This window comes from Mastigoproctus giganteus, chromosome 6 (assembly GCF_048544385.1).
Source record: "Mastigoproctus giganteus isolate SK-2022 chromosome 6, ASM4854438v1, whole genome shotgun sequence".
Lineage (NCBI taxonomy): Eukaryota > Metazoa > Arthropoda > Arachnida > Uropygi > Thelyphonidae > Mastigoproctus > Mastigoproctus giganteus.
This window is the reverse complement of record NC_143580.1, coordinates 155,629,531-155,655,232: the sequence shown is the minus strand read 5'-3', so window position 1 is coordinate 155,655,232 and position 25,702 is coordinate 155,629,531. Positions and strand designations below refer to the sequence as shown.

At 33.8% G+C, this 25,702-nt stretch overlaps 1 protein-coding gene across 2 annotated transcripts in view; it reads left to right on the top strand.

Annotated features, from left to right (window-relative positions):
- The window catches only part of Gnpnat (glucosamine 6-phosphate N-acetyltransferase), a 50,623-nt gene extending 26,294 nt beyond the window's left edge, over positions 1–24,329 (top strand). The window contains exons 4-6 of one of the 2 annotated variants that reach the window (XM_090375417.1): positions 4,861–4,991; positions 13,123–13,184; positions 24,136–24,329. In XM_090375417.1, the coding sequence (XP_090231543.1) occupies positions 4,861–4,991; positions 13,123–13,184; positions 24,136–24,289 (347 nt within the window). In that variant the 3' untranslated portion in view covers positions 24,290–24,329. The remainder of the gene's footprint in view (positions 1–4,860; positions 4,992–13,122; positions 13,185–24,135) is intronic. The other variant, XM_090375418.1, reaches the window with a different exon arrangement.
- Positions 24,330–25,702: the final 1,373 nt, after the last annotated feature.

Below are 25,702 nucleotides of genomic sequence, written 5' to 3'. Positions count from 1 at the left end.
ATTTCTTAACCATTTAGCACTAATGATCGACATCCTGCAGGAACTCTCTTACCTTTCAGAAGCTTTACAGAATCACAATGGTAAAAGCATATAAATTAATTATTCGAACTATCAAATGCTATTGCTAACTTGAAAAATTCTGATGGAAATTATGAAACTAAAATTGAGAGCATGTTGAAGTGGAAAGAATTTGAAGGAACCAAAATCAAAAGTAAAAAAAATTACCTCATGACAAGTTATTAAATGCATTGTTTTATCCTTAAAGTATAAGTTATTAATGCAACAGGGATTTTAAATTAAATAAAGAAAATAATGCTACACAAAATCATGGAATGTGAAAGAACTTTCTTCTTGGTGGCAAGATGGTGAAATCATGAGCTTCAGCGTAATGGATAATATTGTGACAATTAAACACGTTGCAGATTATGATGACCATACATCTAAATGTAAAATTCAATTTGAACTGGATTATTACGTCAAATCATTCCTTTGTAATCATCGCTTAGCTATTGAGCAAAGCAGAAGATCGACAACAAATATTAATAAAGAAGTAAATTGTAAATGGCAATTTTTAGAATAAATTTTTCTTGAATATTCTTGTAATAATTTTTTTTCATGTAATCTTTGATTTTCGTGTACTTTTTCTAGAAAGTTTGTTTTTTATGTAATATTTTGTTTTTGTATTGTGGAATCTTTTGTGATAGCTTTTATGTTATTTGTGATATAGGAAATATTTCATGTTATTTTTTATTTGCAATATTAAAATTTTATCACGAAAAAAATATATCCATTATATTTCCCTAGTTAAAAAAAAATGAATAAAAAAGTTGCGCATGTGCTCGGAACACATGGTAGATGGTTTCTGGGAAACATCCTCCTCATTTCTTTTAGGTATTTTGATTTGCATATATTGATTACGAAATAAAAGAGCTTTTTTATTGAAAATATTTTATTGATCATTCACAAATTTTCATAATTTCTGGAAGACAAGATACAATGGATATCTAAAGTAATGATAACTAAAGTAAGAGATGTATACTTGTGATTGCAACGTATCTAAATGTGTCTGGAAAACAGCATTGACTGATGTATCGATCTTATAGTTGAAGCAACATACACAGCTGTTAGGGGCACCTAACAATGGAATGTAACTTAACTTAAATGCAAGACAAATAAAGGAAATTGTTGACAAATATTTGTATTGTTGCAATCATACTTACTGCAGTAGTAACTTCAGGACGCATGATTGTTACGTCATACTATTCAAAAATTCTAAAAAGTTTGAACTCCAGACACCGTTTTATCCAGTTATCATCGTAAGGCGAGGAATGACAACCAGGTTGAGTTTTTTTTTTTTTTTTTTTTCCCAGATAGACCTAGGAACGTTTTACACATTCACTTATATGCATGGTTAAGGGGTAATAAGCTGCATCTGTCCACCCCCCTGAATCCGCCCCTGACTCGAGATATCATACCGGTCACGAAAAATGAGTCACGTGCTCTAATCACACTATTAGTAGTGTGAGCATGGGAAGTGCCTCTGGTCGAAGCCGTGGATGACATCACTTCCATGACCAATCAGATTTATTCGGTAGAAAGTCAGAAAAACTGAGCCCATTATTAAAATATTCACAGCTCACCACTGATTATATTATTATATATTAACGACGGTTTCTGCAATTATTAATTATAATTTCAAAAACCGTCGAAATTAAATTACATGAGAATTCTGTTAATGTTTGCTGGCCATATCTAATCTCCGATTTGTGGTCTTTTATGCGCATGCGTTGAAGACAAATAATCCCTATTTAAGTTCCATGCTCACCCCTGTTCGGTAATTTTCATTCTTGTGATCACAACATATCATTGAAAAGTGTTGTCAGCTTTAGGAAGGAAAATCGTGCAATTTTTTGCGTTAAATTAATTTTTAATTGCGTTAAATTGATTTTTAATTATTTTTTACTATAATGTAAGTTTTTCGAATTTTTAATTGTTTTCGTTTTAATTTCATATGGAAGTGTTCTACGTATCATATTGAGGTAAACTTCTCTTATTCTTTTACAAATATTGATATCAACATAGAATGTAGAGCCCTGGTTCATATTATCTAAAAATTTTTAATGTATTTTGATAAAATCTGGTATAACTAAAGTAATTTTTGAAACAGAAACACTTCAACTTTGTGAAGTTTAATTTATTTATTACTAATAGTCTAACAGCCATACATTTTACATATGTTTACTCCTGTGTTTCTTCAGTGACAGCAATTTTGCTATTACACAAAAACACTAGAAGACCAAACTAGCAACTGTCAGTTTGGTCTTTTAGTGATTGTAATAGCAAGACCACAATCACCAAAGAAATGGAGGAGAAAACCTCCACCAAACATGATTTTAAGATTTTACTATAATAAAAACTTTACACAGGTGAAGTGCTTTCATTTTAAATATTTTTATCAACATAATCTGTGCACCATGCCATTAAACATTATATATACTGAAGCAGTAGTTTTCAACCTTTTTTTTTTAATAATGGCACTCCTAAGTAATTTATTTCATTCTGTGGCACCCCTACTCAATTTTCTGCAAGTTGGATCCGATCCTCTTTCTGTATGTATATATGTTATATGATATTTATTACAATAATATAATTATAAAAATTACATTTCATAATACAAATTATATATACAGCAGGTCCTCATTATAATGCGGTTTGCTTTATTCTGATTCGCTATAACACTGTTCTTATATTATAAGCTGTATCTGACTATAACGCTGTCACAAATCACTATAATGCTCTTTTACAGATTGCATTTTTGACATATTTAACAAAATCGTTTCATTTGATGGAGTTGATAGCTTGAAAATGAATAGCAAAACAGCATTAAAACGTTTCCCACGCCGACTTGAGAAATTTTCCCACGCTTAGTGAAATTTTCTTGCACGCTAATTTAATTGCAGTACAGTGACTTGGTACATAGTTCCGAGATCAACATTTTAAAAAATAATCAAGTGTATTGCTTGTAATATATGCGTTATATGCATTTATTATTATTATTATTGGCTATACGCAAGGAAGCCTGAAGCTTATGCTGCACCAGCCAGAAAAAATCCCGAGTTACCCAGAGAGAGAGAGAGAGAGAGAGAGAGAGAGAAAGAAAGAAAAGTAGAAGGGAATCACCAAGAAAGAGAAGAATGATAATATCCAGCTTGGGAACCTGGGTGTGCCAAGCCCATTTATTCGAAGTCTAGTCATCACTCAGTACAGTATTAGACATCATGCGTAATGGACAGTTTACTCGAACATTGTATCATAATTAATGCAACCAATGCAGTTACATTTTTGAAGAGTTAATAATGGCGGATAAGAATGAAAAAGCAATGCCCAGACACAGTAAGACTATAAATGTAAGAAAAAGACTGAATTTGAAAATTAAATTAGATGTTTTGAAGCGAATCGATTTCGGTCAATGACAAGCGGATGTGTGCCATAATTTAGGACTGGCAAGTTTAACTGTAAGAACAGTTGTAAAAAATAAAGAATTAATTTTAGCAGTGAGAAAGACAGCTGTTCCACTGCAATCAACTAGGGCTGGGCCGGCTATTAGGATTGAAATGGAGAGACTTTAACTAATTTTATTGAAGATAATATCCAATGCAGAATTCAGTTAAGTTAAATATTATAAAAAAGAGAGAGAGAGAGAGAGAGAGAGAGAGAGAGAGAGAGAGAGAGAGAGAGAGAGAGAGAGAGAGATTAGCCTATATGATGATCTGAAGAAAACTCACCTAAAAAAAAAAATGTGGAACCATTTAAAACTAGTAAGGGCTGGTTGAATAGATTTAAAATCCAGGGAAAAGCCGCAAGTGAGTGCAGATCAAGTTGCCGAAACTTTCAAAAAAGAACTTGTTAAAATTATTGAAGAGGGGTATTATGTGTTACACTTTTCAACAAGTTTTTAACATAGATGAAGCAGGACTTTTTTGGAAACGAATGCCTAAAAGAAGTTTCATATTGAAAGAAGAAAAAACATGCTAGGTTTCAAAGTGGTGAAGGATCGGTTGACTTTATTGTTGGGTTTTAAAACTTAAAACCCAATTCTGCGGGGGATTTAAAATTAAAACCCCTTTTAGTTTACCAGGAAGAGGGTCAAAGCAGTATACTAACCCAAAATCGGCACATTTTTCATGATTAAATTCATAAATTAAATTATATCAAATCAATTTAGATCAATTAAATCCATTATTTTAAGTTTAATTTTGATACGTAAGTAGTTACCACATAATTATATATGTATGTAATGCAGAATATTTTATATGTACAAATATTTGAATATTAAATATTTTGATCGACATTTGTGCATCTTTTCACTACCGTTTATTATTGATTAGGAAATATCCTATGGCACCGACCGCAACTCACAAATACATATGTTACCTTATGGGAATGCAGCACTCGCTTAGCGTGGATTCACTTAGCGCTCTGTTTTTCCGTAACAAATTATCAGCGTTAAGCGGGAGTCACCTGTATACAGTACATAATTTTATTCTTTATATAGAGGTACTAAGTAAACATCAATTATAGATCACTACAAAATTAAAAAGATACTGTACACCTTTTTATAATGAAATAAACATATAAATTAAAAAATAATAATAAGTTTAAGTAACTTAAACTCAAATTACGTGGCACCCCTGGAATGTTGTTGTGGCACTCTCAGGTGCCGTGCCACCCCTGTTGAAAACCACTGTACTAAAGTATTTGAAGTTTCAAAGCATAGAATATTATTTGTACCTCATTTGAAATTTTCTAACATATAATTCTGATGTCTTATATCTGTATTTAATGAAAACTAATTTTCAGAAAGATTTCAATCAATGAAAGCATGTGGAGATTCATATTATGTAATAGTCATTGAAGATACAATTAGTAATCAGATAGTGGGCTCCGCATCATTGGTAATAGAGCAGAAGTTTATTCATTCGGCTGGACTGGTAAGTATGATTTGGAAATATTTTAAACCTAGTAAAAATCTATTTTAACCCTAAACAATCTTACTATATTCTAATATATTCTTTGATCTTATGATAATCTAAGCACTTTCAGAAATGCAGTGAAACCTCCATTAACACCTCTTCAGTAATTGCCAAACTTATTTTTCCCAGTCCCAAGATAGCACTTTGTAATGTGTGTATTTCTATGTAATGGACAGTCTCAGTTGTGGATGTGTTTAGCTACACTAATATAAAAACAAGAGAAAATGCCAAATAGTTTCTTTCCCTGCACAGAAAAATGCTATGTAATTATGGTTCATTTCTTTCTTTCTTTTGATGGCACTGCAGAAAGTCTTTATAAAATAAGAGCCAAAAGTATAATGCACCCAATCACATAAAAAAAGAGAAAACTATAAACAAATATTTGCACGACAATGTAATAAAAGTTGTAGAATAAAGTGCATTTGCTGATGTTTATAAATATTGTAAAGGAGTTATGGTGGTGATGCTTTGAAATCACATATACCATATCACTGCTATATGAAGTACTGAAACAAGTTGTTAATCATGACATGTAAAATTTCCATAAACAAAATTATTTACACTGAAACTCAGAATAGGAGAATTTGTTTTCATACATAAATTGTGGATAAAAATTATGGTTCCTGTTGTTAAACCGTATTCCAGTTGGCACCATCATTGAAATAAGTTTAAAAATTTAACAGGATCTGTTCAATTTCAGTGCTATTTAGTATGCATATATTTTATTTAATGGTTTCTGTGAGGAGGATATTAACCCTTAAATAAAAGGTGGAAGTTATCGAATTAGAAAAGAAGGGAAAAATTAAGTGTTAATGTGCTCACTGAAAGGTTTAGGATGATTAAAACCAAAATTAGTGATTTAATTTAAAATAAGGACACAATTTACAAGATTTGGGCTTTAAATGGAAACAAAAATTAGTATTAGCCATAAAGTGCAAGGAAGCCCTAGGCTTTTGCTGTACCAGCCAAAATAAAAAATAATAAATAATAATAAAAATAAAATAACCAACTACCTATTTGACTCCCTCCTCAAGTAGGTCCAGCTAGCCAGTAAACCTCCACAAGCTGTCAGCTTCAACCATCAATGGAGGAAACTTATTCCAGTAATCAAAAACTTGCTGCCTAAAAGAAAATGTCCTGCAATCCAGTCTAAACCTTATAATTTGAATTTTTGTCCCCTAGTTTCTAAGGTGGTTATGGCGAGAAAAACAGAGATAACTACTCTTGAGGCTGTTGTTTTTGACTGGTTCTGCTCTGTCCAGTCAAAGAACATTCTGATAAGTGGACCATTAATTCAACAGAAGGCATTAGAGGCCAACAGAGAACCAAAAATGAGAGTTAAATGGTACCAGTCGATGGTATAGGAAATTTAGAATGTGGCATAACATTTCATTTAAAGCCATAAGTGGCAAAGAAAAATCTGTCAGCAGTAAATAAGCTACAGAGTGTCATCAGAACTATATTTTTCACCCTTGAAACACAATGTTTCGAGGATGGAAAACTTAGCACTGGGAAAATCTCAAAAGGAATGCAAACTGTCATGCTGTGCATGAACATGTTAGGAGAATTTGAAATGACACTGTTGATAGGTAAGGGCAATAAATCTTGTTGTTTCATAAGTATAGATTTCAGTAAGTTCAATGTTATTTGGCATACAAATAAAGTTTTGCGTGATAAGAGAAAAAAATTACCAAGTGGCTACTAAAATTTGATGACAGAATGAGGAGTGCCAATAGGAATGTTGTTTTATTTCCCGATAATGCTAAATCATATCCCATTCTCATCCTTAACAATGTTTTTTTTTTTTTTTTTTCTGCACCCAAATACAACTTTAGTATGTCATTAGATTAGGGGATCATCCAAAACTTCAAGTCTCCCTATAGGCAAATTGTTTTGCTTAGCATACTAACAAACACATCTGATGGGTTTACTGAGTGATTCTTTTATTATTATTATTATAAAAAAAAAAAAAAAAAAAAAACCTGTTTCTCCTTTATGGGATGTTTTTTTTTCCCCAACTCCATGATGAGTACTGATACCAAGTTCATGGACCACCCCATTATTACTATTATTATTGTTGGTCGAGAAACACTCTTACTATACCACAGGTGTTTGGAATCACAGCTTTCTGGTATAGGACTTGGCTTAGTCTGTATGTAGCACTGGACAGACTAAGTTTGTTATAAAGTGCATCAACATTGTATTGGGGTCTTTCACAATAAGCCATGGTATTGCACTATAAACTTTAAATTTTAAAAAAAAATACTGTCCAGTGAAGCCATATAGCGTGATTTATTTAAAATATATGCCATTCTTCATACCTAGGTTTGAAAGTTGGCATGCATTTTTTTTTTACCTTTTTTGTAATCACGCTGGTAGGGAAGTAGGCACCACGAGTAAATCACTTAATGACACAGTTATGAGAAGTATCCACAATTTGATGGTGTAGAAGTTTTAAAAGCTCAATGAATTTAAGGCAAAGATGTTGTGCTACGAGAGAGTGATAAAACATAATTTTATAAGTAGGGCACAACCTCAGCCTGTTAGTTTTCTCAATGCATTTTAAAGCATCGAGAAAACTAGGTTTGTTGTAGTAGTAGTAGTAGTGGCATGTGATGCAAGAAAGCAAATGTATGAGCTTATGCAGCATCAGCCAAAAAAAAAAAAAAAAAAAAAAAATATCACACCATTCCCTCCAAATGCCTGTCCAGTTCCTCCTTAAATTTATTCAACCTATCAACTTCCACAACAACAGATAGAAGTTTGTTCCAGCAATTAACCACCCGCTGGCTAAAGGCAAATTTCCGCACATCTATTCTACATCTGTCTTTTCTTAATTTGAATTTATGCCCCCTTAGGTTCGTAATCTGAACAAGTGGAAGGATCCCATCAGAATTCAGCGTGCTCAACCCATTCAAGGCCTTATATATCTCAATCAGATCACCGCACAGGTGCCTAGTCTCCAGCCACTGCAATTTGCAGAACTTAAGCCTCTCTTGGTAAGAGGATCCCTTCATTCCCCTCACCAATCTTGTTGCCCTTCTCTGTACACGCTCAAATAAATCTACATCCTTCTTAAAATGAGGCCTCCAGACCTGTACGCAGTACTCAAGGCGTGGCCTGACCATTGCCTTATACAGAGGGATAATCACCTCCTTTTCCCTGCTAGCAAAATTCCTATATATCATTGACAAAACCCCATGACCTGCCCTGGCAGCCTGTCTACATTGCTCAGAGAACTTCATATCTGACTGCACAATTACTCCCAGGTCTTTTTCATTTTCTACCACCTTAAGTGTAGTACCACACAGTTGGTACGTTTCTCTGGGGTTACTTCTACCCATATGCAGTACTTTGCATTTGTCAAGGTTAAACTTCAGTTGCCACTTCTTAGCCCATCTGCCTAAATTATCTAGATCCTGTTGCAGTAGCACACTGCCATTACTGTCATTAACAACCCTGCCAACCTTTGTATCATCTGCAAACTTCGACATTAAGCCTGATATACCTTCATCAATATCATTGATAAATATACAAAACAACAGTGGACCTAACACCGAACCCTGTGGGACTCCACTAATAACATTAGTCCAAGAAGAGCAGCACCCATTGATTACCACCCTCTGTCTTCTCCCACTTAACCATCCTTTTATCCATTGTAGCAACTTACCCTTAATACCATTCTGCTCCAATTTGTACAATAGTCTTCCATGCGCAACAGTGTCAAAAGCTTTCCTGAAATCCAAATATATGATATCAAAATTATTTTTTGCATCCAGTTCCTTTGTAACCACATCATAATATCCTATCAAATTTGTCAGACAAGACTTTCCCTTAACAAACCCATGCTTTGTTTGAATTATTGCTGCAGTCTTGTCTAGATGATCCTGCAATGCATCTTTAACCAGCGACTCCATTATTTTACCCAGAACAGAAGTTAAACTAATTGGTCTGTAATTACTCGTGTCACCCTTCGATCCCCCTTTGTGAATTGGGGATACATTTGCACATCTCCAGTCCGTGGGAACCTCCCTTGAGTCCAAGGATGCTCTCATAATTATGGCTAAGGGTTTGCTTAGTTGCTTTGCCGCCTCCTTTAATATAACTGGATAGATCCCATCCACCCATACGTTTAACTTCAACAATTTCTCTTCTACTTTGCTCTCAGTTATTACAAGATCATTAAGCACCCTGCTACAATTTGATAACCTTCTGCCATTTTCAAACCTTAATAACTCCTCATGTGTGAATGTAGATGCAAAATACTCATTCAATTTGTTTGCTATCTGAGCAGGATCATCAACAGTCGAACCATCGATGTCAAGTGGACCAATCAGATTCATCCCCTTCCTTTTAGAGTTTATATAAGTAAAGAAATCTTTGCTGTTTTTCTTAGCATCTTTTGCCAAGGATTTCTCGTAATCTGCCTTCGCCTGCTGAACCTCCTTTGTGACCTGATTACAGATTAACTTATATCTGCCATAGGCTTCTGAGTCGCTTGATAATTTATATGCATCCCATGCATTTTTCTTCTCTGTTATGAGTCTCATTAGTTCATTTGACAACCATTTAGGCCTAAACCTTGAACAATATTTCTTAATAGGTATGAAACTTTTAGTAGCTTCCATGATTAATTCCTTGAATGCTTCCCATTAGAATTTACTGTTGGTAACATCGTCAGTTGATCCCACTGTACAGAATTTAAAAACTGTCTGAGACCAGGGTACTCACCTTTACGGAAGCAAAAACCCTTTCCTTTACCCCTGATGATTAATTAAATCTTTAAGTAAATCCCACGTCAGTACATTGTGATCACTGCCACCTAGTGGTTCTTTTATCTGCACATCCAGTTGGGGAGAAGCTATCCTAGGCCCAAGTATCATACTGGGGGGGGATGCAAATCACTGTTACAAGTTACAGAAAAGAGAAACTAGAGGGACCTAGTGAGATTCTGCCTTGTGGGGGGGAGGGAGGCTTATACTGGCTCTCAACAACCCAGAGTGAATTGAGGACAAATTGGATCTCATGGAGATCCCTAAAAAGGGTTGGAACCTGTGTATAGGGAATGGCATACATTTTAAATAAATAGCAACATACTCCTCCATTGGAGCAGTGCTTTTTTTTTAAATGTGTAGTGCAATATAAAGGTAACTTATGGTTAATGGCCTCCACAATCTGAGACCAATACAAATCTAGTAACAAATCTAGTTTGCTGCTAAGCGTATTGGTCTCATATTGTGGAGTGCTGCATACAGAAACAGGCTGTGTCCTTCATGTTGTTTTATAGCTCCCTCATAGCATAAGGCTTTCAGAGTGATGGAGGCAACTGAATCCTCATCTGTTTATCATCTTTTAGTATCTGATAGTTCATTGTAGAAAAGAGGTTTTTACAATATTTCAAACAAAAAAAAAGAAAAAAAAAAAAGAAAGAACAGCTAATACAGAAATCTTTTTAAGCAATTATTTCTTTTAATCATGCTGTATGTAGGATTGATGTAAGTAATAGCAAAAACTAATAGGTCTATTTTAACAGCAACTCTAATAAGTCTATTTTTTTATTTTAAAAATTTGTAACATTATTTTTTCACATGGCAACAAAATTTCTTTGCACCCCAAGTTTGACCTACATGCTATGTACTTTGCCACCCACGTCTTATATATTGCTTGCATGCACCTTCTTTGCGGAATTCTGCAATCTACTTATTTAAGACATTTTTGAATTAGCATGTTTAAATGGTTTGTTTTGGTAGTGAGTAGTAATTTATAAATGAGAATTGTTCCTCATAGTTTCTTATTAATTAATTGAATCCTTTAGTGAGAGTCTGGACAGTATACAGGGTGATTCAAGAGGAATAGTAAATATTTTGGGTGGTTTAATATTGATTATTCTGAGTAAAAAAGTTCATATAAATGTGTCCAATTCTCAATGGATATGGAGATACAGCTGTTTGAAACTGGCATGCACAGCTCCCTGAATCAGATGTGACCAAGAAGCAGTTATAACCTGACGCAGTTTGGTGTTAGTGTTGTTAAGAATGGTGCACATCTTCACACATGCTGAATATGCCAATGTGGTCTTTGTCTATGGTTTTTGTGGTGGAACTGCTACTGCTGCTTGTAGAGAATACTGTCAATGGTTTCCTAACCGCAGAATACCAGATTCAAGAGCGTTTACTAGTGTTTACACCAAACTGCATGAGACTGGTACAGTTCCCAGCACTCATATTTCTTCTGAATGTGCAAATGAACACATGGATGAAAATGAATATATGGATGAAATAGAACATTCTTCAGTCGGTAGAATACTATTAGCACACGAAGAATTTCTACACATATCGGTGTTCCACAGACAAGAGTATGGCAAACATTACTTGAGCATGGCTTTTATTCATTTCACATAGAGCGGGTGCAACACCTACAACCAGGAGATGATGCCCAACGATTGGAATTTTGTTGGGGGGTAAATGCTAATCACTGATTAATTCCATTAATACTGTTCAGCGATGAAGCTACTTTCACTCGTAACAGTATCAACAACACCCATAACTTTCATAGGTGGTCAGACAAAAATCCACATGCCTCTGTAGAAACAAATTTTCAGCATCGCTTCTTTGTAAACATGTGGTGCAGTATCATCGACAATCAGTTGATTGGGCCTGTTGTGTTACAGAATCATCTTATAGGGCCCATTTACCTAGAATTTCTGCAAAACAAACTTCCACTACTATTGAAGGATGCTCCCTTGGCTACAAGGATTGGTATGTACTTTCAGCATGATGGAGCTGATGATGAAAGTACAATATCTAAATTGTACTTTCCTTGAATGTTGGATCGGCAGTGGGGGTCCTGTTCATTGGCCACCAAGGTCTCTAGACCTCACTCCATTAGATTTTTGTTGTGTGGGGATGGATGAAAAGCGCAGTATACAAAGAAAAGGTGAATACAAGAGATGAATTGCTCGCTTGCATTTTGGATACTGCTGCACTCATAAAGAAATGCCAAGACTACCTCAGAAGAACAATACATCATATTACCATAAGAGTTGCAAAGTGCATTGAGGTTGGCGGTGGGATTTTCGAACATTTATTGTGAACTCTAAAAAATTTGTCAATTATTTGTGTTTTGTATCATTGAAAAAGTCAATAAATACAAACAATAAGTCATTTATCGTTCTTTAATACCTCTCAGAATAATCAATACTATAACCTCCCAAAATATTTACTATGCCTCCTGGATCACCCTCTATATTCCCCCCAAAGCAGTGGAAGTCCTTGGGGAAAAATTAGGATTTTTCAGGAATTTGGAAGTTTACAAAAATTGAAATCTTGCATATAAATGCTTTTGATATTAATTTTGTACTATTTTGACTTTATAGCCAAACATTTGACAATGAATATTGTCAAAAAAAAAAAAAAATTGATGTTACTTTTGTTTAAAAATAAATGCAGTAATATCCTCTACATTTATATAGCATTTTTTGATTCAGTTTATGAAATGGATGTGAATTCTAGAGAATTTCTTCATTCTGCAGTTTGGCTTGTCTAATTCCACACTCTCTGAAATCTTGCTGAAAGGTTGTGCTGTATCATCTCAAACTTTGCTGAAAGTTTAAGCTAATTTTTGAAACTGTTGTAAACATAAAAATGGCTACTGTTATTTGTAAATACAAAATAGATGGCAACATGTTCCTATAGCATTTCAAGACAATCTGTAGATATATAGATCTAATTTGCTGATACTGTATTGAAACATCCTTTGAAAAGTTTATATATGTTCAGAGTCCTTTAGTCCCTCCCATGAAAAAAATGCATATTTATTACTCACAGAAGGGTTAGCTACAGTAGGATGCTGCAAGCTTGTACCATTAAAGCAAAAGTTGCATGTTCAGTTCTGAAAATAAAATTATTTTACGTATATGCTGTGCAGAATTTTTGTTATTTTAAGTGAGAGGGGAGGGAAATGGGCATATTCCATTTTCACTTGTAGCATAGATGCTTGAATTAAAATGTGAAGCTGCATTGTGCTTATAAATTAGATATACAGACAATTTTGTTTCATTCAAAAATTTTTTTCTTCATTGTTCTTTCAGAGAGGAAGACTTGAAGATGTAGTTGTAAGTGATGCTTACAGAGGAAGGCAGTTGGGGAAGCTGTATGTATTGAATGCTGCACATGACTATTAAGCCTTGTATTTCCTGTACATAAGATACATCCAGATTTTGAATTAGAAATTTCAGAGAAAAAAAAAAAAAATCTTAAATATTCTTTTAGCACATGGTGCACAAGTATATCAACCTGTGTGGAGTGTAATCTGTCTTTAATTTCTTTAAGAATTACAGATTATTTTCAGACGTTTTGTGATATTTCTGTACCACTTCTTCAGTGACTCCAGATAGCCAAACTGGTAAATTATAGTGATTTGATTTACATAAAATTGTTAATTTGATTTACATAAAATTGTTAATTTGTTAAGGTTTAGTCTGGAATTAGTTAATAAATAGCTGTTAGCAAATATCAGGTAAAGATTAAATTTTAAGTTTTAAAATAATTTTACATTAGTTATTAATTTAGTTAAGATTAATAATTAAAATTAAATAGATAGAATACTTTTAGTGCTGTCCTTATGACATATCAGCCTCACATACCAAGACAGTGGTTTACAATACATTATATTTATATGTTCTGTACTGTATTCTCAAACTAAGAATGTTTTGAAAAACTCCAGTTAAGGCCTCCTTGGGGATAATCACATGTTAGTTTGTTGCTGAGAGTGAGGGTATTTAGAACAATAATAGGAATTTGGATGATGTAGGATTAGATATTTGTTTGGCAGCTAACCGTTGTGAGTATCTTAATTGTGTGGATTGATTCAAGATTATGTTAGAAGAACAGATAAACAAAATAAGAACCATAATAAGATGCTCACAAAGATTCGCTGCCAAACAGAAATCTAATCCTACAACATCTAAATCCCCTATTCTCGTTCTAAATACCTTGCCTTGAGTGATAAACTATGATTAGCACCAAGAGACTTTTACTGGAGTTGTAATTCAAAACATTCTTATGAATTCTAATTCAAAACATTCTTGAGAATAAGTACAGATCATATCAATATAATTGTATAATTGAATTGTAACCCACTGTATGAGGATGATGGTGTAATAAGGACAGCATTACAAGAGTGTAAGTATTCAGTGTTATCCATTTACTTAATGTTCATTTATTTAAATTTAATTATTAATCTTATAAAATAAATAATTAATGTAAAATTATTTAAAACTATTAAAATTTAATCTTTACCTGATGTTAGTTAATAGTTTTTTGTTATTAGTTTTTTTAGCTAATTCAAGACTAAACCTTAATAAATAAGAAACGTATAATCATCATAATTGTTTACGAGTTTTACCAGTTTTGTTGTCTTTGCAGTCACTGAAGAAGTGGTACAGGAAGTACCACAAAACGTGTGAGAATAATCTGTAATTCTTTAAGAAAAAATTAATGCATATATTTAATCTTAAAGTAATTTACACAACCAAAAACAGGATTGCTATATAACAATAACTTAGTAAAACAAAGTTTATACATTTTAAAAAATCCTTAAATTGACATTATTACCGATGTTGTCCTGAAATTTTTACTTTCTTTATACATTTGATCTTCTCTGATGTCTAGTGTTTTGTTAATTCCACAAGAATCTACAACTGATTCCATTTTATTAGATAGCCTAGTTGGGAACAACATGCTCATGCACATACCTATAGAAGAAGTGATAGAATTAGTATAAATTTGAAGATAAGTTATACTTGCAGAAATCAGGCCTCAGTGTGGGAAACCTGCTATCCAGAATCATGGTTACCATGTTTATGGGGAATTCCAAAGCAGTATATGGGCTAATTTAAGACCCATTGATTTTTTTTTAATATGGGAACATAGGGAACAGAATTGAGAAGTTTCAAAGGCTGCATGAATAACTTACATGGAATAATAAAGTTTATAGAACAGGAAATAGAGGACAACAGCCACCTACTGTTCTTGGATGCTTTAAAAAAAAAGGGAAAAAAAAGCAATGCATCATTTACCCAGATGTGTAAAAAATTGGGACTAGTTAGATTTTTCTTTTAATCGTTCATTCAATAACATCCATCTAAGGATTTTCCCTGTGATTCCAACCTGTTCTAGCTTATAAAGTAACTGCTCGTGTGGGACTGAGTCAAATGCTTGGGTGAAATCTAAATAAACAATGTTGAAATTATTTCCTAAATCCAGCTCACGAGTGACTCTGTCGAAATAGCCAACCAGATTTATTAAACATGATTTTTTCCCTTTACAAAACCATGCTGTGTGTATCCTTCAGAATTCCATTTCTGTCTAAATGATCCTGAATTCACCCTTGATCATTGCCTCCATGATTTTCCCTACTACTGAAGTTAAACTGACTGGTTGATAATTTCCCACTACACTCTTAGAACCACCTTTATGTATTGGGGATACGTTGGCACTTTTCCAATCCAACAGAATCTCTCCTGAGTCCAGTGATGCTCTCATAATTAGTCTTAATGATACCGTGTACTCAGTTGCCTCCTCCCTTAAAATTATAGAGTATATGTCATCAACCCTAGAGCCTTACTCGCATGAAGGCTTGAAAGTTTTTGCATTAAATAATCATGTGAAATTTCAACGTCATTAATTACATATTTTTTAACTTTATTCCTGTAAGTTCTCTTTGACATAAAGGGTTTTTCTTTTGTAAATATCGATGCAAAGTAACTGTTGAATTCATCTGCAACATCAGCTGGGTTATCTAATACTATCCCATGACCATTACATAAGGGTCCTATCTGATTTGTCCTTCTTTTCTATGCATTTATATATGCAAAGAATTCCTTACCCCACTCTTTGCCAGCAATTTCTCATAATCTGCCTTTGCCAGCCTAACCTTTTCTGTGGCACTATTACAGATAAATTTGTAGCTGTTATAGACTTCAGTACAGCCACTCTCTGACATGTAATGGTTGCGTTCCTTGGAACTCTATGTAAGTCAGAATTTCCCTAAATGCTTATGCAGCACTCGCAATTATACATGCTGAATATGATTTGAAGTAAAAAATAAATGTTTGACGAACATGTAAATAGAATTATTTATTCAATTTTTTTCTCATGTGCAGGAAAAATTACAAAGGTGTGCAATTACAAAAATTTTACTTTAACTTTGTGGAAATCAACGCAATGCTTGAACCTATTAAACCCCCTCTTTGCTTGCCAAGAACTTGGCTTGGGGTTTGCCATACTTATCTTTATTATCTTCATAAATACTCCTTGATTTTGCTTGAATGACCATTAGACTCAGGAGCACTTGCTTCTGAATCTGATTATCCATCCATATTATTAGTAGCTTTTCTGATATAGCACCTGAACGCCATTTGTGATCACTGTTGATCATAAATGCATTGATCCTTTAACATGTTCTTTTATACATGCACTGTCCTTTAAAGTTGTATTCACTGTTGAAGCAGCGAGACTTAATTTCCGGGCAATAGATGCCAAACTTTGTCCTGCTTGGTACTTCTTAATCATTTTCATCTTCATTTCTAAATCAATTTTGTTTCGTTTCCTAGCACTGCCACCACTTTGAACTTTCCGTTGGTCGCTTTCTCTTCATCATTGTAATAAGTAAACAGGAAAGAAGAGAAGATTCTGAAAATTTATTTAAGTTTTTTATATGACTGAAGATTTCAATGAAGGGGAAACACATTTCACCATAATAATGTTAAAACCCACAGAATTCCAGCTATCAGTATTATTGCAAATACAATAAGATAGAGTTCACTACCTGTTTATAATATACTGCACTGACAGAAAAGCCCAATAAACCAGAAAGTGCAAACTGTTTTTATTGTTTTATGGTTGTGACCTCTAGAAATGTTAGAAATGTGCTTTAGAAAAATACCACAAAAGTATTCAAAACTGATTCTTATAACGGACATATGATAACAATGAAAGTGTAATTAAATTTTCCGGCCGGACTCTGTAGCCCTTCCTCTCAGCCAATAGTATTTGTAAACGTGTTGGCCATGTGTTTTGTTTTTGCATCCTTTAGTTAAAAGTGATTTGATTTAAAAAGCAAAAGCCTTTCCCATTACCCTTTACCTTAGTTATGTACACTGTTGATCACTGCCACCTAGTGGGTCTTTTACCTGCAGATTCTTAATGCATGTAGAATCACTGCTGATAACCAGATCAAGAGTACTGCTTTCTTTTGTTGCCTCTTTAACATGCTGCTGTAGAAAACAGTCATTCAAGAAAACTACATCTTGCTAGTGTGTGAGTGACCAACCAACAAATTCAATTCAACTTCTGGAAAGTTAAAATCCCCCATATAAGACATGATTAATGGCCATTCTATTTCCCTGTATAGCTGTTTGGTATACTCATAGTCATTTGGCCTATAACTACTCTCAATTTTCCTAGTGCCTAGCTGGAATATCACACTAAACTGACTCAACATTGCATTGGTTACCAATGTCGACTGGATGCACTGTCTTATATTTAATATGCTCTTAATGAAGAACATAATCCCTCCACCCCTTCCATCCTGTCTGTCCTTCCTGTATATGTTGTACTGCCTATATTCAAATTCAGCATCGCTTATGTCTAAGTGACACCATGTCTGCTATACCTATAATGTCTGCATTTGATGACTTAATCAATACTTCAAATTCATCAAATTTATTTCATTAAAATATTATAGCAAAAGCTTATCTCTCAGTATTCACCTTACTCAGAGGTGAGAACTGAGAGATTAGCTTTTGCTATAATATTTTAATGAATTAAAGGACAGTACTTTAAGCTTTCAGCTATAAATTATACAACGGTCAAATTTAGTTACCCTTACACAGCCCATGTATTTGCTTGTTCCATAATGACTCACCATAAGTCCTGAAATCCCTGACACCTTTCTTTCCAAGCTGCTGCATTTTCCAGTTGAGTTTTAGGAATGGGTACACCTGAAGTATATAAAATTATGACTAGGAGCTGAATGATTTTGTGATTACTGAAAGGAAGGTGAAAAAGAAATTAAGGCCAAAAGCAAATAAGGCACCTGGGGCTGATAGAATCTATACAATTATATTAAAAGAAGCAGAAAAAGAGATAATTAAGCCTTTAGCTCTAATTATGAGAACATCCTTGGAATCGGTGAAAGTTCCTGTGGTTTTGGGTTGTGCAAATGCTTCTCCTATTCATAAAGGGAGATCAAAGGTAGATACAGCAAAATAATGGAATCAGTGATCAAAGAAGTAATGCAAGGATCATCTTAATAGGAATGCAGCTATATGGAAGTTATGGCACAGATTCATTAAAGGAAGATCTTGTCTGACCAATATGATTGGCGACTACGATAGTGACAAAAAACTAATGCAAAAAATAATTCATGTCATGTACTGAGATTTCAGCAAAGCTTTGATTTTGCTCCATGTGAAAGACCGCTATGCAAATTAGAGCAGTGTTGCATTAGAGTCAAGTTACCCCTATGGATAAAGGGATGGTTGAGTAGAAGGCAGAGAGTGGTTATTAATGGGCACTGCTTTTCATGGACTAATGTTATTAGTGGAGGTGCTATATTGTTTTCAATATTTATTAACAATATTGATAAAGACATATCAAGTTTGATGTCAAAGTTTGCTGAGTTAAAGGAAAAGTCAAAGTTAACAGCACTGAACCCTGAGTTCATCCAGTGTTCAGTGCCGGGTCATTCTTGTTTTCTGTATTTATTAGTGATGCTGATGAAGGTATATCAGGTTGATACAAAGGTTGGCAGGGTGGTTAAAGACTAATCAGAGTGAGCTACTTTAACAAGATTCTGGAAAAATTGGTCAGGTGAGTTGAGAAATAGCAATTGGAAGTTTAACATTTGTGACAAATGCAAGATACTGCATATGGGTAGCAGTAATTCTAGTTTAATGTACCAAATGTGTGTTAGGCGCCTCCGTAGCCAGGTGGGAAGGAGCAGCAGTGCGTAGCACACGCTTCCTGATTAAACCGGGGTTTGAGCCCATCACCACCAAATACGGAGGATGCGGAAAAGGTCTGGGAATGACCCCCGCATATCCCGGAGCAATATGGCCTTAGTTGCTAATGCTCCTAAAAACCAAATCACAAACAAACAAACCAAATGTGTGGTACTACACTCAGTGTAGTGGAAAATGAAAAAGACCTGGGATAATTGTGCAGTCAGATATGAAGTTCTCTGAGCAATGTAGACAGGCTGCCAGGACAGCTCATGGGATTTTGGCAATGATATAAAGGAACTTTGTTAGCAGGGATAAGGAAGTGATTATCCCATTAAACTAAGGTCTAAAGGCCCCATTTTAGGAAGGATGTAGCTCTGTTAGAACAGGTGCAGAGAAAGGCAGTGAAATTGGGGAAGGAAATGAAGGTTGCTCTTACTAAGAAAGGCTTAATTTCAGCAAATTGTGGCATCTGAAGACTTAGACACCTGTGTGGTGATCTCATTGAAGTGTTTAAAGCTTTTAATGGATTGAGAAAGCTGAATGCTGATAGCATTCTTTCTCTTGCTCAGACTACATGAGGCATAAATTGAAATTGAGGAAAGATGGTTGCAGGGTGGTGGAGGTGTGCTTTCAGTAGTTTGAATAAATGCAACGAAGAACTAGACATTGTTGAAGGGGGGATGGACAAGTGATGTGGGAAGGTTTTTTTTTGCTGATGCTTAAAAGCTTCCTTTTTGCATCATATGCTACTACTACTTGGACCATTTCTGGTCTTAAATCTTTTGTATTATAACACTGTTCCAACAAAATCAGCAATACATACAATCCAGTTGTACCTGCCAGCTTTTCTGGTTTTTATTGCAAGCGGAAAATCTGGTTATGTCTTTGGTATGTCAAATACTATTATACCACATGCTAATGCAACAATTAAAAGTCATAATTGATAAAGCATGAATATTGCTGCCAGTGCCCCAAGCTACTCTAAAAAAAAAAAAAAAAAAAAATTTATATTTAACATTTAGTGGAAATGAATCATTATTACATAGTTGAATTTTAAGTTTGGGTTCCTACCTGCCTGCCCATCAATGATAGGCTTGCCAGATAAGTTTGAAATGTTGCTATCTGGGTGGTGGTATTCTACTGAGAATAAGTAACAGCAGATGACTTCTCTGAGAGAAGTGTTATTATTCAGAGTACAAGAGGAAGGTAACTTCTCTAATAGGGATGTGTTACCTCTTTGAAATATAAGAGGTAATGTAGTTATAATTTTTTTTTTTTTTTGATTGATGCTTTATAAGCTTGCCTTCTTGCATCATTTCCCACTACTACTATTACTACAATTTATAATAAAAATTCCTAAAAGTTCTAAAAATTTCTTAAAAGATGTAGGACCAATTATCCACTTATGTGAAAATACACACTTTAGTTCACACCAATTTTTAGATTGTGTAGTAGTGTCTCTAAATTTATGTGTAGATTTTCTGCTGATCATATGCAGGTATTTTGGCTATTAACATAGCCAGACAAATGAAATGACACTTCATCACTGAAAAAAGTAACATCCAAAATATCATCTCCATTACCGCTAATAAAGTTTTGGACTGCTGACATTAATATCACACTGTTGTGATCTAATTCCTTGAATTCTTGGACAACTGTTACTTTGTCCAGGAATTCAAGCACTGCACACAAAGCAATGTGAAAATGTTTACATACGTAGACATTTTCACATTGCTTTGTGTGCAGTGGCCATGTCTAAGAACCTCTGGACTAATTTGTGGGACTCTTAATGTTTTTACTAGTACATACATAGATGTATGTTTTCTGTGTGTGGGCTGTGGAGAGTACGTATTTAGAACTATATGTCGTTTCAAGTAAAGTGTCCATTTATGTATGAATTGTTTTTGGTGTTTCTTATCTGTTTCCAACTAATAGTAGGTAGTTTTAATAGATGATATGAAACTAGCTTTGAAAATTGGAGAGGAATATCATACTTGTTAGATTGTTGTCTGCTTTGGGCTAAAAATCAGATCCAGAAGTTGATGAAATCAAATTAGGTGATACAAAGATATGTGTAGAGGGTATTATTGTTTAAAAAAAAAAAAAAAAAAGATTATTTTTTTACATCTATTTTAGTGACTAAGGAGCTCATACACAGCTATTACACTCATGAAAAGGTTTATATACCTACTGAACTTCAAGAAGTTTTCTCTCCAGTGTTGGTTTGCCCCATCTTGCACTATTGCAAACTGCATCTAGTTAACAGAACTGCACAATTAATTGCCTTATACAGTTATGATGTGGAATATCATTATCAGAAAATCATTAAATATACTCCCATCTTACCTATTAATATATTCACTACCATTATTAAACCTGATAAAATGGCAGACAAATGCTGTGCACACAGGATGGGGCTGGGGAAAGATTATTGCTCACACGTCACTTCTGCATTATGATCAACAGTGGATCTGTCTTTCCCAGCACATCATTTATGGAGCATAGCAACTTTACAGACATCCTGTATTAGACTTCTTTAGTATTTTAGTTCCTCCTTAGCATTATCTTATTTAACTGATATATATTTTTTTATTTATTGCTCAATATAATCCTTTCCTTTTATAAGGCTTAGCTGGTGATCCTATATTCTTGTCAAATCATACTCCTACAATTGCTGATATCTTATTCCATGATTATTCATCTTTTACTGTCCCTAAAAACTTTAATTTAGTTAACTGAAATTTATCATCTTTCCACTGACTGTTTTCTACCTTGCTTACATTTTAAAAATTTTCTAATATAGATGATGTTTAAACCAGCCTAAGCATTGTGCTGTTACTTGTTCTCTAGCCTTTCCATATTTGTTATTTAGATCTAGGTTTTCAACCCAGTGTTGCCTTCATGGACTTTTCCCCCATGTTCATTCTAGTATTTTATCCAACAAAGTGAAATTACTGCTGCCCATTGATTAATACACTCACAGTCTGTCTGTTTTTTTTTCACTCTGGGATACTCTAAGTCTCTTCTTTGGGCTCCTATTTTCATTATATTTATGAATGTTCTTTGTTTTTACTTCAACTCTTTCAGTATGCAGCTTCAACTGTGTGTCTGATGATACCAAAAGGTTTGCACCTTTTTTTTTTCTCTTTGTCTCCATGTCTAAAAAAGTATTAGCCATCATTTATACCTGGAGCACTTCTGTGTCAGTTAACAGAAAAAAAAAAAAATTCCAGGATTTATTTTTCTATTCTTTTTGCTAATTTAAATATATTATCACTGATTCTGTTGGAATGTATTGTCTCAAACAGGAAGTATTTGGAAGCAGTCTGATGGTATGGGACTGTTTCAGCTGTCTTGGACTTGGCCCATTGGTGGTAGTGCCTGAAACCATGAAGTCAGTGACCTGCTTAGGTATTTTGGACAGTTATGTGCTACTTACACTTGGCAATACGATGGAAATGAATCCTGTCAGTATTAACACTTTTTTTAGTGTAGAGGTCAACAATCCATGTTAAAAAGTTGACTGAGTGGCTCAGCGTGGATTTCAACCCAATGAAAACTTGTGAGATGACTTAGAATACCAGGTTAGGCTGCAGTCAAAATAGCCTTCTTTCTGAGGAGGAATGGAGAAGAAATTCTGGCCAACATCTACTGGAAATTGCCTAAGAGAGTTGAGGCTGCCATACAGGCCAGCTGTAGCCCTACTTATGTATTAGGTTTTTTAATTACAAGCCCTTTTGGCAACTTCCTATGTTTGTATACCAAAAGCATTCAAGCGACACCATGATTCTCTCTGAATACTTTTGGTTATATAGTATATACAATAATGAATACAATCATGTTATAATGCACTGGCAAGTAATAAGTTACTCAAGGTCATCTACAGCAATGGAACTCCAGAACAGTGTGGGCTAAAAAATCCAGGAGCATGGACTTGTACTATAATACAAAATAAAAGGATCACCGATGATATCATAAGAACTGGCATAAAATGAACCAAGCAGTTACTATATCAAGAAAATATCACTCCCCACAACAACTAGTAATCTCTCTTGAAGCTTTTCAACTCCAGAAATGAAATTCAACCAGTGTTAATGATTACAGTAAGTTATGACTGCTTAACAGTTGTTGAATACTGTGAAACAGCTATGATGTGAAATTAATCAAATGTGGCAAAATGTGTTACACTGTAGAGGATATTGTTGATCAACTGTAACCATGATAGTCTTGAAGTGGCTGAGTCAGTGGCAGTAGCAATTCTAAGTTCTGGTTTATACAGGGTGTCCATAAATGATGTTTCTGATTTTGATATTTTTTTTTATTCAGAATTATTTCAAGCTACACTCATGAAACACACCACCAGCTGAAAGATCAATAAGTTTTTTTTAAAATTAGCACTCGACTGCCAGTTTTGCATTCTACCCGCTACGCAGCGCTACATTCACCAGAATGGCAAAATGGCGACCGGGCCGGAGAAAGCATTCTGTATGTTAGCATTTCATGGAACAAAATCTGGATTTCTTTTTGTGGGGGCTATGTGAAGGACAATGTGTACATCCCTCCACTAAAAATGACACTGCAGGAACTGAAGGCATGGATCACAGAGGCCTTTGGTAAAACTGATTGCGAAATGAAGCACAGTGCGTGGCAGGAGATTGAATATCACTATGATATTGTTCGAGTTACTCATGGTGCCCACATTGAACTTTACCAATGACTTTATGTACCTTCACAAAAAACTTATTGAATTGACCTTTCAGCTGGTATGTGTTTCATGAGTGTAGCTTGAAGTAATTCTGAATAAAAAAATATCAAAATCAGAAACATCATTTACAGACACCTTTTATTTGTAATATAGAAAATGATAGCCTTTTATTATTAATTAATCTATTTCTTGTTGATTTGGTGGGCTTTCAACTAGTAAGTAAAATTTTATTGAAGTTTATACATAGTATATACTTTTCCACTGGCAGAGTGTTAATGTGTTAATAATATATGGACAGTTATGTTTATTTGATTTGATTACTATAGAAAGAAAATATACCTATTTTATTAGCCAAAAAAGTTTGATAATATGAACATTTGATTATCTAGGTTGGTTGAAACAGTTCGTTTGCTTGCAGAACAACTTGGATGTTACAAGATTAATCTGGACTGCAAAGATAGCATGGTGAAATTTTATTCTCAAATAGGATTCACACTAGAAAATGGGAACAGTAACTTTATGACAATCAGATTTTCAGACTAAATTATAACTAACATATTCATTAAATATGTAGAATTATAACTTTAATGTTTTATATATATATAATTAGTGAAATTCCAATAATATAACATGGTTTTCTCCATTGTGATATTCATAAGTCAAGCTGCATTTAAATTCATGAACTAGTTTGTTATTCAGACTAAGTTAAATTTTGTTCAGATTGTTAATTTACAGTGAATTATTAGTATGGAGCATATTGATCATACTAACATATTGTCTCAGAGGTTAGTCTCAATTATTTGAAACTTTTTAAGTCAGTTACTAGTTTTCATATCATTATTGTTTAAGTAACTAATGAGAATTTGTGATAGACATCTTTGTGGGTAATTCCAAACATATTACATCTTGTATAACTAATTGAGTACATTCCTTTGTGGAGAACTATTTCTTCAGTATTCCTTTCCACAAGTTAAAGCTCTGAGCATAACATTAATAATGGATAAGCAGACCAAATTTTAAAAACTTCAATGATGTTAACAGCCAACTAGTTGTTTCTTAATTGTCTTAATGAAAAAGTTTAGCACTTATGTATGATAATTTTTGATGTCTATGCAGTGACTGATATATCTGAATTTTTTAGACAAAATATATTTTATCTTCCAAAAAATAGTTCGCATTTTATTACTGAACTAAAGCCTTTATCTTTATTTTAACAGGAAAGGTAGAAAATATGGAACAGAGAAATTGAATTTACTTCACAAAATTTGCAGGGTTTAGTATTTTAAAGAACTTTGCATAGAGTTAAATCATGAATACTGCCTTTATAGATGGTATAATTCAAGTGTTAAATACCTTTAAGAGTGGTTATCAAATGAAAGTGTAATTTCTTATGTTTGTACATATTAATTAATTCAAATTAATGGCACTGATGACAGATTTAAGTATGTTAAATGCATTTTCATTCAGTTCATTCCTACAGGTGCATTTTCAAGTTTTACACATGTACATATTTAATTTATTAAATGATTTTCATTCAATACATTCTTATAGGTGCATTTTCTTCAAACTTACACATGTACATATTTGATCTCCAGTAAGCCATTTTGTAGTCCTGATAATGGGTTCATATTTACAATTATATCAAATTTAAGTTTAAATAAAAATACTATATATTCCGGCCTATAAATAGGCTTCTGTTTCTTTGCTTGAAATTTGTGCTTTATCATATTTGCTGTATAAGTTGACCCCCTTTTTACTGTAATTATTTCCATCTTGCATTATGGTGCATTACAGAAATTTGAATTAAAATATGTCTACTTTTTAATTCAATTATTTCTGTTCTTTCTTATAAAAGTTAAAGTTGTTAATTACTTTGTGCTATTTTATTACATTGCACAGGAAGCAGTTTTTGTTAATAATCAGTGCCAAGCAGCACTCCTTCAGGATGACTTGAAC